The sequence below is a fragment of the Pristiophorus japonicus genome, chromosome 10 (genome assembly GCF_044704955.1).
Source record: "Pristiophorus japonicus isolate sPriJap1 chromosome 10, sPriJap1.hap1, whole genome shotgun sequence".
Taxonomy (NCBI): domain Eukaryota; kingdom Metazoa; phylum Chordata; class Chondrichthyes; family Pristiophoridae; genus Pristiophorus; species Pristiophorus japonicus.
The window spans coordinates 28,279,682-28,293,051 of record NC_091986.1 but is presented as its reverse complement, the minus strand read 5'-3'; the positions used below and the strand labels follow the sequence as shown (position 1 = coordinate 28,293,051).

Sequence of the window (13,370 nt, the reverse complement as noted above, 5' to 3'; positions counted from 1 at the left end):
GTGGGGTGTGTGTGTGGGGGTGTGGGGTGTGTGTGTGGGGGAGTGGGGTGTGTGTGTGGGGGGGTGGGGTGTGTGTGTGGGGGTGGAGGTGTGTGGGGGTGGGGTGTGTGGGGGGATGGTGGTGGGGGTGTGTGTGTGGGTGTGGGGGTGTGTGTGTGGGGGTGGGGGTGGGGGTGTGTGTGGGGGTGGGGGTGTGTGTGGGGGGGTGGAGTGTGTGTGTGGGGGGCGTGTGTGTGGGGGTGGAGGTGTGTGGGGGTGGAGGTGTGTGGGGGTTGGGGTGGGGTGTGTGGGGGGTTGGTGGTGGGGGGATGTGTGTGGGGGTGTTTGTGGGTGGCGGTGGGGGTGTGTGTGGGGGGGTGTGTGGGAGGGTGGGGGTGTGTGTGGGTGGGGGTGGGGGTGTGTGTGGGTGGGGGTGGGGGTGTGTGTGTGGGGGTGTGTGTGAGTGGGGGTGGGTGTGTGTGTGTGGGGGTGGGGGTGTGTGTGGGGTTGTGTGTGTGTGGGGGTGTGGGGGTGGGGGTGTGTGGGTGGGGGTGTGTGTGGGTGGGGGTGTGTGTGGGTGGGGGTGGGGGTGTGTGTGGGTGGAGGTGGGGGTGTGTGTGGGGGTGGGGGGTGTGGGTGGGGGTGTGTGTGTAGGGGTGTGTATGGGGGTGGGGGTGTGTGGGGGGTGGTGGTGTGTGTGGGGGGGTGTGTATGGGGGGGGTGTATGGGGGTGGGGGTGTGTGTGGGGGTGGGGGTGGGGGTGTGTGTGGGGGTGGGGGTGGGGGTGTGTGTGGGGGTGGGGGTGGGGTGTGTGTGGGGGTGGGGGTGTGTGTGGGGGTGTGTGTGTGTGGGGGTGGGGGTGTGTGGGTGGGGGTGTGTGTGGGTGGGGGTGTGTGTGTGTGTGGAGGTGGGTGTGTGTGTGGGGGTGGGGGGTGTGGGTGGGGGTGTGTGTAGGGGTGTGTATGGGGGTGGGGGTGTGTGGGGGTGGTGGTGTGTGTGGGGGGGTGTGTATGGGGGGGGTGTATGGGGGTGGGGGTGTGTGTGGGGGTGCGGGTGTGTGTGGGGGTGGGGGTGGGGTGTGTGTGGGGGTGGGGGTGTGTGTGGGCCCTTCGATCATTGAGTGCCCCCCAACCCATGCTCCTCCACCCCAGTTGCCACGCTCCCCCCCCTCTCCCCACCCCGGTTTCCACGCGCCCCCCTCCCCACACCAGTACCCACTCCCCCCCTCCCTACCCCGGTACCCACGCCCTCCCCCCCCCCACCAGTACCCACGCCTCCCCCCCCCCCGGTTCCCATGTCCCCCCGCCTCCCGGTACCCACGCTCCCCCAAGCCATTGCGCAGACGCACATGCTCCAATGCTGCCGGCACTGAGAAGAAGGCATGATCCCTAGCCCCGCCCCCCTGCAGGCAGGCTCCTCCCCAGGGAGACTACGCTGCGCCACGCCACGCCATGGTCCAGGAGGACCGGAGAATTGCTGCAGAATATTCCGGCGCACCTTCGAGCCCTGGCAGGTCACGCAAGTCTCGGAGGTGCGCCGTTTTCACCAGATGCCAAAACTTGGGCCCTATGTCCCCTAGTGTTAGTTTCCCCTATGAGTGGAAATATCCTCTCTGTATCCACCTTGTCGAGCCCCCTCATTATCTTATATGTTTCTATAAGATCACCTCTCATTCTTCTGAACGCCAATGTGTATAGACCCAACCTACTCAACCTATCTTCATGTCAACCCCCTCATCTCCGGAATCACCCAAGTGAACCTTCTCTGAACAGTCTCCAATGCAAGTATATCCTTCTTTAAATATGGGGACCAAAACTATAGGCAGTACTCCAGGTGTGGCCTCACCAATACCCTGTACAGTTGTAGCAGGATTTCTCTGCTTTTATACTCTATCCCCCTTGCAATAAAGGCCAACATTCCATTTGCCTTCCTGATTACTTGCTGTACCTGCTTACTAACTTTTTGTGTTTGATTGTTGGGATTGAAGGCCGATAAATCCCCAGGGCCTGATGGACTGCATCCCAGAGTACTTAAGGAGGTGGCCTTGGAAATAGCGGATGCATTGACGGTCATTTTCCAACATTCCATAGACTCTGGATCAGTTCCAATGGAGTGGAGGGTAGCCAATGTAACCCCACTTTTTAAAAAAGGAGGGAGAGAGAAAACCGGGAATTATAGACCGGTCAGCCTGACATCGGTAGTGGGTAAAATGATGGAATCAATTATTAAAGATGTCATAGCAGCGCATTTGGAAAGAGGTGACATGATCGGTCCAAGTCAGCATGGATTTGTGAAAGGGAAATCATGCTTGACAAATCTTCTGGAATTTTTTGAGGATGTTTCCAGTAGAGTGGACAAGGGAGAACCAGTTGATGTGGTGTATTTGGACTTTCAGAAGGCTTTCGACAAGGTCCCACACAAGAGATTAATGTGCAAAGTTAAAGCACATGGGATTGGGGGTAGTGTGCTGATGTGGATTGAGAACTGGTTGGCAGACAGGAAGCAAAGAGTAGGAGTAAATGGGTACTTTTCAGAATGGCAGGCAGTGACTAGTGGGGTACAGCAAGGTTCTGTGCTGGGGCCCCAGCTGTTTACATTGTGCATTAATGATTTAGACGAGGGGATTAAATGTAGTGTCTCCAAATTTGCGGATGACACTAAGTTGGGTAGCAGTGTGAGCTGCGAAGCGGATGCTATGAGGCTGCAGAGTGACTTGGATAGGTTAGGTGAGTGGGCAAATGCATGGCGGATGACGTATAATGTGGATAAATGTGAGGTTATCCACTTTGGTGGTAAAAACAGAGAGACACTATTATTTGAATTGTGGCAGATTAGGAAAAGGGGAGGTGCAACGAGACCTGGGTGTCCTGGTACATCACTCTTTGAAGGTTGGCATGCAGGTACAGCAGGCGTTTAAGAAAGCAAATGGCATGTTGGCCTTCATAGCGAGGGGATTTGAATACAGGGGCAGGGAGGTGTTACTACAGTTGTACAGGGCCTTGGTGAGGCCACAACTCGAGTATTGTGTACAGTTTTGGTCTCCTAACTTGAAGGACATTCTTGCTATTGAGGGAGTGCAGTGAAGGTTCACCAGACTGATTCCCGGGATGGCGGGACTGACCTATCAAGAAAGACTGGATCAACTGGGCTTGTATTCACTGGAGTTCAGAAGAATGAGAGGGGATCTCATAGAAACGTTTAAAATTATGACTGGTTTAGACAGGTTAGATGCAGGAAGAATGTTCCCAATGTTGGGGAAGTCCAGAACCAGGAGTCACAGTCTAAGGATAAGGGGTGTAAGCCATTTAGGACCGAGATGAGGAGAAACTTCTTCACCCAGAGAGTGGTGAACCTGTGGAATTCTCTACCACAGAAAGTTGTTGAGGCCAATTCACTAAATATATTCAAAAAGGAGTTAGATGTAGTCCTTACTACTAGGGGGATCAAGAGGTATGGCGAGAAAGCAGGAATGGGGTACTGAAGTTGCATGTTCAGCCATGAACTCATTAAATGGCGGTGCAGGCTCGAAGGGCCGAATGGCCTACTCCTGCACCTATTTTCTATGTTTCTATGTTTCTATGCACAAGGAACCCCAGATCCCTCTGTTCTGCAGCACTTTGCAATTTTTTTCCATTTAAATTATAATTTGCTTTTCTATTTTTTCTGCCAAAGTGGATAACCTCAGTTTCCCACATTATATTCCATCTGCCAAATTTTGCCCAGTCACTTAGCCTGCCTATGTCCCTTTGCAGATTTTTTGTGTCCTCCTCACAATTTGCTTTACCACCCATCTTTGTATCATCAGCAAACTTGGCGACATTATATTCGGTCCCTTCATCCAATTCATTAATATAGATTGTAAATAGTTGAGGACCCAGCAACGATCCCTATGGCACCCCACTAGTCAGTGTTTGCCAACCGGAAAATGACCCATTTATCCCGACTCTCTGTTTAGCCAATCCTCTTTCCATGCTAAAATATTACCCCAAACCCCGTGAACTTTTATCTTGTGCAGTAAGCTTTTATGTAGAACCTTATCGAATGCCTTCTGGAAATCTAAATACACCACATCCACTGGTTGCCCCATATCTACCCTGCTCGTTACATCCTCAAAGAATTTGTCAAACATGATTTCCCTTTCATAAAACCATGCTGACTCTGCTTGATTGAATTATGCTTTTCCAAATGTCCTGCTACTGTTTCCTTAATAATGGACTCTCGCATTTTCCCAATAACAGATGTTAGGCTAACTGATCTATAGTTTCCTGCTTTTTGTCTGCCTCCTTTTTTAAATAGGGGTGTTACATTTGTGATTTTCCAATCCGCTGGGACCGCCCCAGAATCCAAGGAATTTTGTTAGATTACAACCAATGCATCCACTATCTCTGTAGCCACTTCTTTTAAGACCCTAGGATGTAAGCCATCAGGTTCAGGGGACCTGTCCGCCTTTAGTCGCATTATTTTACCAAGTACTACTTCATTAGTGATAGTGATTGTATTAAGTTCCTCCCTACCTAAATCTCTCCTCAAAATACCCACTTTAAGAAATTACAATCTATTACAATTGCCTCTCACCTCCCAATTATCTCAAGTCCTCACAATCACGCTCCAGAGACTTGAGCATATAAATCTAGGCTGACACTCCAGTGCAGTGCTGAGGGAGTGCTGCACTGTCGGAGATGCCATCTTTCGGATGAGACGTTAAACGTCTGCCCTCTCAGGTGGACGTAAAAGATCACATGTCACTATTTCAAAGAAGAGCAGGTGTGTTATCCCCGGTGTTATTTACCCTCAATCAACATAACAAAAACAGATTATCTGGTCATTATCGCATTGCTGTTTGTGGGAGTTGCTTGTGTGCAAATTGGCTGTCCCGTTTCCCACAGTGACTACATTGTACATTCATTGGCTGCAAAGCACTTTGAGACATCCGGTGGTCGTGAAAGGCGCTGTATAAATGCAGAAGTTTTTTCCTCTCCCAACTCCATGCCCATCTCTCTCAAAGCTCCCTATTGAATCCCTCCAGTAGAGTTCCACAGTTCTCGCAATAACAAGTTGGTCCAGGCTAGAGTCACAAATGACCTCCTCTGTGATTGGTGCATTATCCTCCTTGACCTCTTAGCATCATTTGTTATAGTTGACCATTCTATCCTATCCCCCACAATCCTTTCTAATCGTGCTCCATTCCACAAGATTGCCCTATGTGGTATTCAAACGTATTCAGTACATCTCGAGGAATGGCTTTTCTTCCCACCTCTGCACAATTACCTCCAGAATCCATCAAGGATCTATCATTGGCCCCCTTCTCTTCCTAGTCTACATACTGTCCCTTGGTGACATCAACTGCAGTCATGGGGTCAGCTATCATATGTAGGTTGAGGGCAGCCAGCTCTACCTCTCCACCACCTCTTTCAATCCACAGCCACTTCCACTCTGCCAGGTTGCCTCTCTGACATCAGATGAGTCACCACTTCCTCCAATTGAACATTAGGAAGTTCAACCTGCTCTGTTGCCACTGACTCCCAGGCCACCCCCCTCAGGCTGAAGCAGACTGAGCTTCAAACCCCACATCCGATCATCACCAGGATCATTTATTTCCAGCTCTGCAATATTGCTCATCTGTCTCACCACAGCTCCTCCATTGGCTTTAGCCACACCTTTGCCCCCTCTAGCTTCAATTATTGCAGTGCCATTCTTTCTGCCTTTCCAACTTCTACGCTCTATAAATTGTAACTTTTCCAAAATGTAACCTGCCCCAATCGTTGTTTACGCCAGTCCCACATTAAATTTCAAATCCTCATCTTCAAATCCCTCCACAGCCCCATCCTTCCCTCACCTCACAGCTTCCTCCAATCTTACATTGCCTCTTACAACATTTTAACAGTGACGACACTTCAAACATACTTCATTGCCTGTAAAGCATATTGAAGTGTCCTGAGGTCGTGAAAGGTGCTATATAAAATTTTCCTTTCTTTCTCTCTATCTTTCTTTCTCTCTCTCTCTCTTTTTCTCTTTCATTCTTTCTCTCTTTCTTTCCCTCTCTTTTTCCTTTCTTTATTTCTTTCTCAGGCCCTCTGACTCTGATCTTTTGTGTGTTCTATCTGCCTCTTTTGCCCCACAAAGCCTAAGCCACATCAATTCTACAATCTGAACCTCCGACTCTCATCCTTTCTGTTTCTCTCTGGCCTTAAACCCATCTTTTCAACAAACCTTTTGGTCAACTGTTCTAATCTCTCGCTTCACGACTTGTAGCCCGTTTCCCTATCTATTTCCATTTGTAACACTTTTATGTTAAAGGACTTGTATCAATGCAAGCTGTTGTAGTGTCCTACCTGTATGCGTCCTCCTGTGTGCTTTCAAATGAGAGCTTTTTGTGTACACTTTATTGCAGCCCTCAAAATCACACCTGTGTATGCGCCGTTTCTTCGAGTCAGGGGACTCAGATCTTCGTTGCCGTCTTGTACCCTCAATACTGAAAGGTGAATCCGAACTGAAACACAATGACCACATCATAAATAGGAACCAGAACTGATTGTTACATTAGGTAAATTATCTCACGTGAAGGCAAGGTAATTGACAAAAAAAAAGAGGCGACATGAAGGTAAGTATTTTTTACGCAGCAAGTGGTGAGGATCTGGAACGCACAGCCGGATAGAGCGGGGGAAGCAGATTCAATAATAACTTTCAAAAGGGAACTAGATAAATATTTGAAGGGGGAAAATTTACAGAGCTATGTAGAAATATCAGGGAAGTGGGACTACTTGGATAGCTCTTTCAAAGAGGGCCAAATAATTCTATAATTCTATGATCAACATGACATGATAAATATCAAAGAAATAAGGGCCTAGAAAGTGGCACCTTTAGCACCGGCCATTAAGGTTGGTTTTGAAGAAAAAATAGCGTCCGCCTCACTTCCGGCAACCGCCATTTTGGGCAGGTTGGGAGCGCTGCTGTTGCCTGCTCTCACCGCAAGTATTTTAATTACCGGAGCGTGATGTCAATCGGCGTGCAACGCCGAATTGACGCACATTCAGCGATTTTGTACATTGCCGCTCCTCTTATCGCCCTCTCCAAAGCACGTCCGTACGTGCAGCCATTGACGGTGCGTAGTGCCGAGAGAACGCGGCGCTGAGCTATAAACTTACTTATAGTATAATAAACATTCTGTACAATTCATATTTACCGTGCTACTTTTAACTAAGTTACACCCAAATAACTTTAACTTTGGTCGTTTGGCCGTTTGGCTGGATTCTGGCATTGTTTAATAGATCTCCGCCAAAGTCTTCAATAACTCTGCAGAATGTGTTCAGTCCAGTGAGATGGCTCATGGTGATTGCTACAGAAACACATCAGCAGACTGTAAGACTGTTCTATACACTTTAGATGCTGGCACTCAACCGGAGCAGGTCAGTGAGTTCTGGCACAGAATGTGTATAGAACAGCATATGGTTACAAACAGTCTGGGGGTCTTGTACCGCATCTAAAGGCCCGATCCATTACTGTTGCTTGCAGTTGTGTCAGTAAACTGGAAATGAAATGATATTTGGGCTTTGTAAAAGTTTGCTGTTTTTGTTCCAAATGTTCGTATATTCCTGTTCCTCTGAAGTAACAGGTGTGCGCTTATTACTTTTCCAATGAAAGGAGACCAAAGTACTTTTTCCTGTTTCTGAAGGAGTTGACTTGCATCGATGTTCAGGGTATCCAGTAAACTTGTTACACCTCTTGCTGTATTCAGGGAGGAGTCATGGATCACTATGCCAGCTCAGATATCCAGTATTGCAAACAAATCTCCCAATTCCAGTGCACCATTGCCCTTTCAAAATGGTTATCCAAGTACTTTCTAGAGAGATATACTCCTAAAAAGATTTACAGTGAAAATAACAAATCTTATTAACTATGTATGCGTCTTAAAAGAAAAGGTTGCTTTTATTTGTATTCTGCGGAGTAGAATTGAAAATATTGGTTGCTTTCTTTAAAATATGACAGATTCATTTATTTTTATGCTTTCATTTATCTTGCATACCCTCTCTGCCAACCGAGGACCATAATCGGAATCATAGCAGTTCACTTCCAGAAATTGCCATCTCCTGAGAATGCCTTTAGACCCGACCTTTGGCCTCCTGCTGATGTTACCGCTGGAAACATAGAAAATAGGTGCAGGAGTAGGCCATTCGGCCCTTCGAGCCTGCACCACCATTCAATAAGATCATGGCTGGTCATTCACCTCAGTACCCCTTTTCTGCTTTCTCTCCATACCCCTTTATTCCTTTACTGTAAGGGTCATATCTAACTCCCTCTTGACTATATCTGACGGATTGGCATCAACAACTCTCTGTGGTAGAGACTTCCACAGGTTCACAATTCTCTGAGTGAAGAAGTTTCTCCTCATCTCGGTCCTAAATGGCTTACCCCTTATCCTTCGACTGTGAACCCTGGTTCTGGACTTCTCCAACATCGGGAACATTCTTCCTGCATCTAACCTGTCCAGTCCTGTCAGAATTTTATATGTTTCTATGAGATCTGCTCTCATTCTTCCAAACTCCAGTGAATACAGGCCCAGGCGATCAGTCTCTCCTCATATATCAGTCCTACTATTCCAGGAATCAGTCTGGTGAACCTTCGCTGCACTCCATCAATAGCAAGAATGTCCTTCCTCAGATTAGTAGACCAAAACTGAACACAATATTCCAGGTGAGGCCTCACCAAGGCTCTGTACAACTGCACTAAGACCTCCCTGTTCCTAAACTCAAATCCCCTAGCTATGAAGGCCAACATGCCATTTGCCTTCTTCACCACCTGCTGCACCTACATGCCAACTTTCAATGACTGATGCACCATGACACCCAGGTCTAGTTGCACCTTCCCGTTTCCTAATCTGCCACCATTCAGATAATATTCTGCCCATGTTTTTGCCACCAAAGTGGATAACTTCACATTTATCCACATTATACTGCATCTGCCATGCATTTGCCCACTCACCTAACCTGTCCAAGTCACCCTGCAGCCTATTAGCATCCTCCTCACAGCTCACACCACCACCAAGCTTAGTTTCATCTGCAAACTTGGGAGATGTTACACTCAATTCCTTCATCTAAATCATTAATGTATAATGCAAATAGCTGGGGTCCCAGCACTGAGCCCTGCGGCACCCCACTAGTCACTGCCTGCCATTCTGAAAAGGACCCGTTTATTCCTACTCTTTGCTTCCTGTCTGCCACCCAGTTCTCTATCCACGTCAATACATTACCCCCAATACCATGTGCTTTAATTTTGCACACCAATCTCTTGTGTGGGACCTTGTCAAAAGCATTTTGAAAGTCCAAATACACCACATCCACTGGTTCTCCCTTGTCCACTCTACTAGTTACATCCTCAAAAAATTCTAGAAGATTTGTCAAGCATAATTTCCCTTTCATAAATCCATGCTGACTTGGACCGATCCTGTCACTGCTTTCCAAATGTGCTGCTATTTCATCTTTAATAATTGTTTCCAACATTTTCCCCACTACGGGAAGTCAGGCTAACCGGTCTATAATTCCCCGTTTTCTCTCTCCATCCTTTTTTAAAAAGTGGTGTTACATTAGCTACCCTCCAGTCCACACCAACTGATCCAGAGTCGATAGACTGTTGTAAAATCATCACCAATGCATTCACTATTTTTAGGGCCACTTCCTTAAGTACTCTGCGATGCAGACTATCAGGCCCCGGGGATTTATCGGCCTTCAATCCCATCAATTTCCCTAACACAATTTCCTGACTAATAAGGATTTCCATTAGTTCCGCCTTCTCACTAGATCCTCGGTCCCCTAGTATTTCCGGAAGGTTATTTGTGTCTTCCTTAGTGAAGACAGAACCAAAGTATTTGTTCAATTGGTCTGCTATTTCTTTGTTCCCCATTATTAATTCACCTGATTCTGACTGTAAGGGACCTATGTTTGACTTCACTAATCTTATTTTCTTCACATATCTATAGAAGCTTTTGCAGTTTTTATGTTCCCAGCAAGCTTCCTCTCATACTCTATTTTCCCCCTTCTAATTAAACCCTTTGCCCTCCTCTGCTGAATTTTAAATTTCTCCCAGTCCTCAGGTTTGCTGCTTTTTCTGGCCAATTTATATGCCTCTTCCTTGGATTTAACACTATCCCTAATTTCCCTTGTTAGCCACGGTTGAGCCACCTTCCCCGTTTTATTTTTACTCCAGACAGGGATGTACAATTTTTGAAGTTCATCCATGTGATCTTTAAATGTTTGCCACTGCCTATCCACCGTCAACCCTTTAAGTATCATTCGCCAGTCTATTCTAGCCAATTCACATCTCATACCATCGAAGTTACCTTTCCTTAAGTTCAGGACCCTAGTCTCTGAATTAACTGTGTCACTCTCCATCTTAATAAAGAATTCTACCATATTATGGTCACTCTTCCCCAAGGGGCCTCGCACAACAAGATTGCTAATTACACATCACCCAGTCTAGGATGGCCAGCCGTCTAGTTGGTTCCTCGACATATTGGTCTAGAAAACCATCCCTAATACACTCCAGTAAATCCTCTTCCACCGTATTTCTACCAGTTTGGTTAGCCCAATCTATATCTAGATTAAAATCACCCATGATAACTGCTGTACCTTTATTGCACGCATCCCTAATTTCTTGTTTGATGCTGTCCCCAACCTCACTACTACTGTTTGGTGGTCTGTACACAACTCCCACTAGTGTTTTCTGCACTTTGGTATTCCGCAGATCTACCCATACAGATTCCATATCATCCAAGCTAATGTCCTTCCTTACTATTGCGTTAATTTCCTCCTTTTCCTTTCTGTCTATCCTTTCTAAATGTTGAATACCCCTGGATGTTGAGTTCCCAACCTTGGTCACCCTGGAGCCATGTCTCCATAATCCCAATTGTATCATATTCGTCAATAGCTGTCTGCGCAGTTAATTCATCCACCTTATTATGAATACACCTCACATTGAGGCACAGAGTCTTCAGGCTTGTCTTTTTAACACACTTTGTCCCTTTAGAATTTGGCTGTAATGTGGCCCTTTTTGATTTTTGCCTTGTGTTTCTCTGCCCTCCACTTTTACTTTTCTTCTATCTTTTGCTTCTGCCCCCAGTTTACTTCCCTCTGTCTCCCTGCAAAAGTTCCCATCCCCCTGCCATATTAGTTTAACCCCTCACCAATAGCACTAGCAAACACTCCCCGTCGGACATTGGCTCCGGTCCTGCCCAGGTGCAGACCGTTCAGTTTGTACTGGTCCCACCTCCCCCAGAACCGGTTCCAATGTTCCAGGAATTTGAATCCCTCCCTCCTGCACTGCTCCTCGAGCCACATATTCATCTTAGCTATCCTGCAATTCCTACTCTGACTAGCATGTGGCACCAGTAGCAACCCTGGGATTACTAACTTTGAGGTCCTGCTTTTTAATTTAACTCCTCGCTCCCTAAATTCAGCTTGTAGGACGTCATCCTGTTTTTTACCTATACCGTTGGTACCTATATGCACGACGACAACTTGATGTTCACCCTCCCCCTCCAAAATGTCCTGCAGCCACTCTGAGACATCCTTGACCCTTGCACTAGGGAGGCAACATCCTGGAGTCTCGATTGTGGCCGCAGAAACGCCTATCTATTCCCCTTACAATAGAATCCCCTATCTCTATAGCTCTCCCACTCTTTTTCCTGCCCTCCTGTGCAGCAGAGCCACCCATGGTGCCATGAACTTGGTTGCTGCTGCCCACTGCTGATGAGTCATCCCCCACAACAGTACCCAAAACGGTGTATCTGTTTTGGAGGGGGTTGACCGCAGGGGACCCCTGCACTACCTTCCTTCCACTGCTCTGCCTGATGGTCACCCATTCCTTATCTGCCTGAGTAACCTTTACCTGCAATGTGACCAACTCACTAAGTGTGCTATTCACGCCATCCTCAGCATTGCGGATGCTGCAGCGTGAATCCATGCGCAGCTCCAGTGCCGCAATGCAGTCTGTCAGGAGCTGTAGCGGGACACACTTCCTGCACATGTAGTCGTCAGGGACAGAAGTGTTTGTGAGTTCCCACAAAGCACAGGAGGAGCATGACACGGGTCTGGGTTCTCCTGCCATGACTTAATCCTTAAATTAACTTAATTTGGCAAGAATGTCAAAAGTTACCTACTGATGAGGAAATAAAAGAAGAAAAAAAATTTAAATACTCACCAATCTACCAGCCAATCATTTACCTGCTTGGCTGTGACATCACTCTTCGATTTCTTTCTACTTCTTTGTTTTACCTTCAGCCTCTACACCAGCTGGCCCCCAACGATCTGCCGCTGCTCCAAACTGCTGCCGCCCGTGTACTCCCGTGCCGCTCCTCTCGCCATGCTAGCCTCCTCACGATTGCCGCTGCTCCGAGCTACGGTCACCTTGTGTACTCCCACGCCACTCCTCTCGTGCCTTGCACGGGAGCTTCTGCGCTGCGCTCCTTTAAATCAGTAGCAGCACCAAAATACCGGTCCTGCCTGCGCTCTTTTTGCGGGCGGCTGGTCACCTTGGCCCGCGGTGACACCGCCCGTTTTCCGGCTTAATCGAATTTCTAGGCCAAGATGTCTAGCCAGAGATTCTGCCAATGATATATGAGAGGCTATGTTTGAGGAGTTAAAGCAAATATTAAATTTACTTTTTCCAAAGTTCTTTCAATTAAATTTATATTAGATAACTTGTATATTTCGATTTTTAAAAAAAAATTTCGGTGCCTCTTCCTTTGGCTTTTCTTCTTTAAACCAGCCTGGTCCATCTGCACCACTCCAATGTGCATGGCACCAATTTATACCGTACAATTGTAATTGGAGTCCTACAACAGCGTAGGATCGTAACTTGCCTATTTAAGCAGCTATACGCCCAAATCAAGCTGGTGTGCTGCTCACCCATTTAATGTTGCAGTTTCTTGGCCATCGGAGGAGTGGCCAAGATGCCCTTTACCCACCCACCCCCCTCCCCCGCCCCACCACCAATTGATTTCCAACTCGGGTGGGAAACGGACAACAAGCAGACGAAAATCATCCCCTCACATGTAATGCTCGCTCTCATTTTTTTTTTGCGCATAGTCCCTTTAAATTTTCCGCACGGCCGCGCATTCACGATATCTCTTCCAGCGGCAGGAACGCAGCCTGCGCAGGACCTCGCGCCTTAGTGGGAACATTGTCCATGTGTATTTCGCATGATTTTCATGCTCAATATGGTAACATGATAATGTGCCAACATCTTCCTAGACTTCCAACTGGCAGGGAACTAATTGCAAGGGCATCTTACAAATATATTGAGAGTAATCGGCTGGTACACACTGGAGATGTGCTTCACATGCCATGCACTTCAAAAGGAAATATTTTCTGTGGCGATTGCTAAAAATTGTATCTTAA

At 47.2% G+C, this 13,370-nt stretch overlaps 1 protein-coding gene across 2 annotated transcripts in view; it reads right to left on the bottom strand.

The window, feature by feature from the left end:
* Positions 1–13,370, bottom strand: part of klf12b (Kruppel like factor 12b) — a 245,514-nt gene that overhangs the window by 34,816 nt on the left and 197,328 nt on the right. For both annotated transcript variants that reach the window (XM_070891390.1, XM_070891391.1), the window contains one exon: positions 6,312–6,469. In XM_070891390.1, the coding sequence (XP_070747491.1) occupies positions 6,312–6,469 (158 nt within the window). The remainder of the gene's footprint in view (positions 1–6,311; positions 6,470–13,370) is intronic.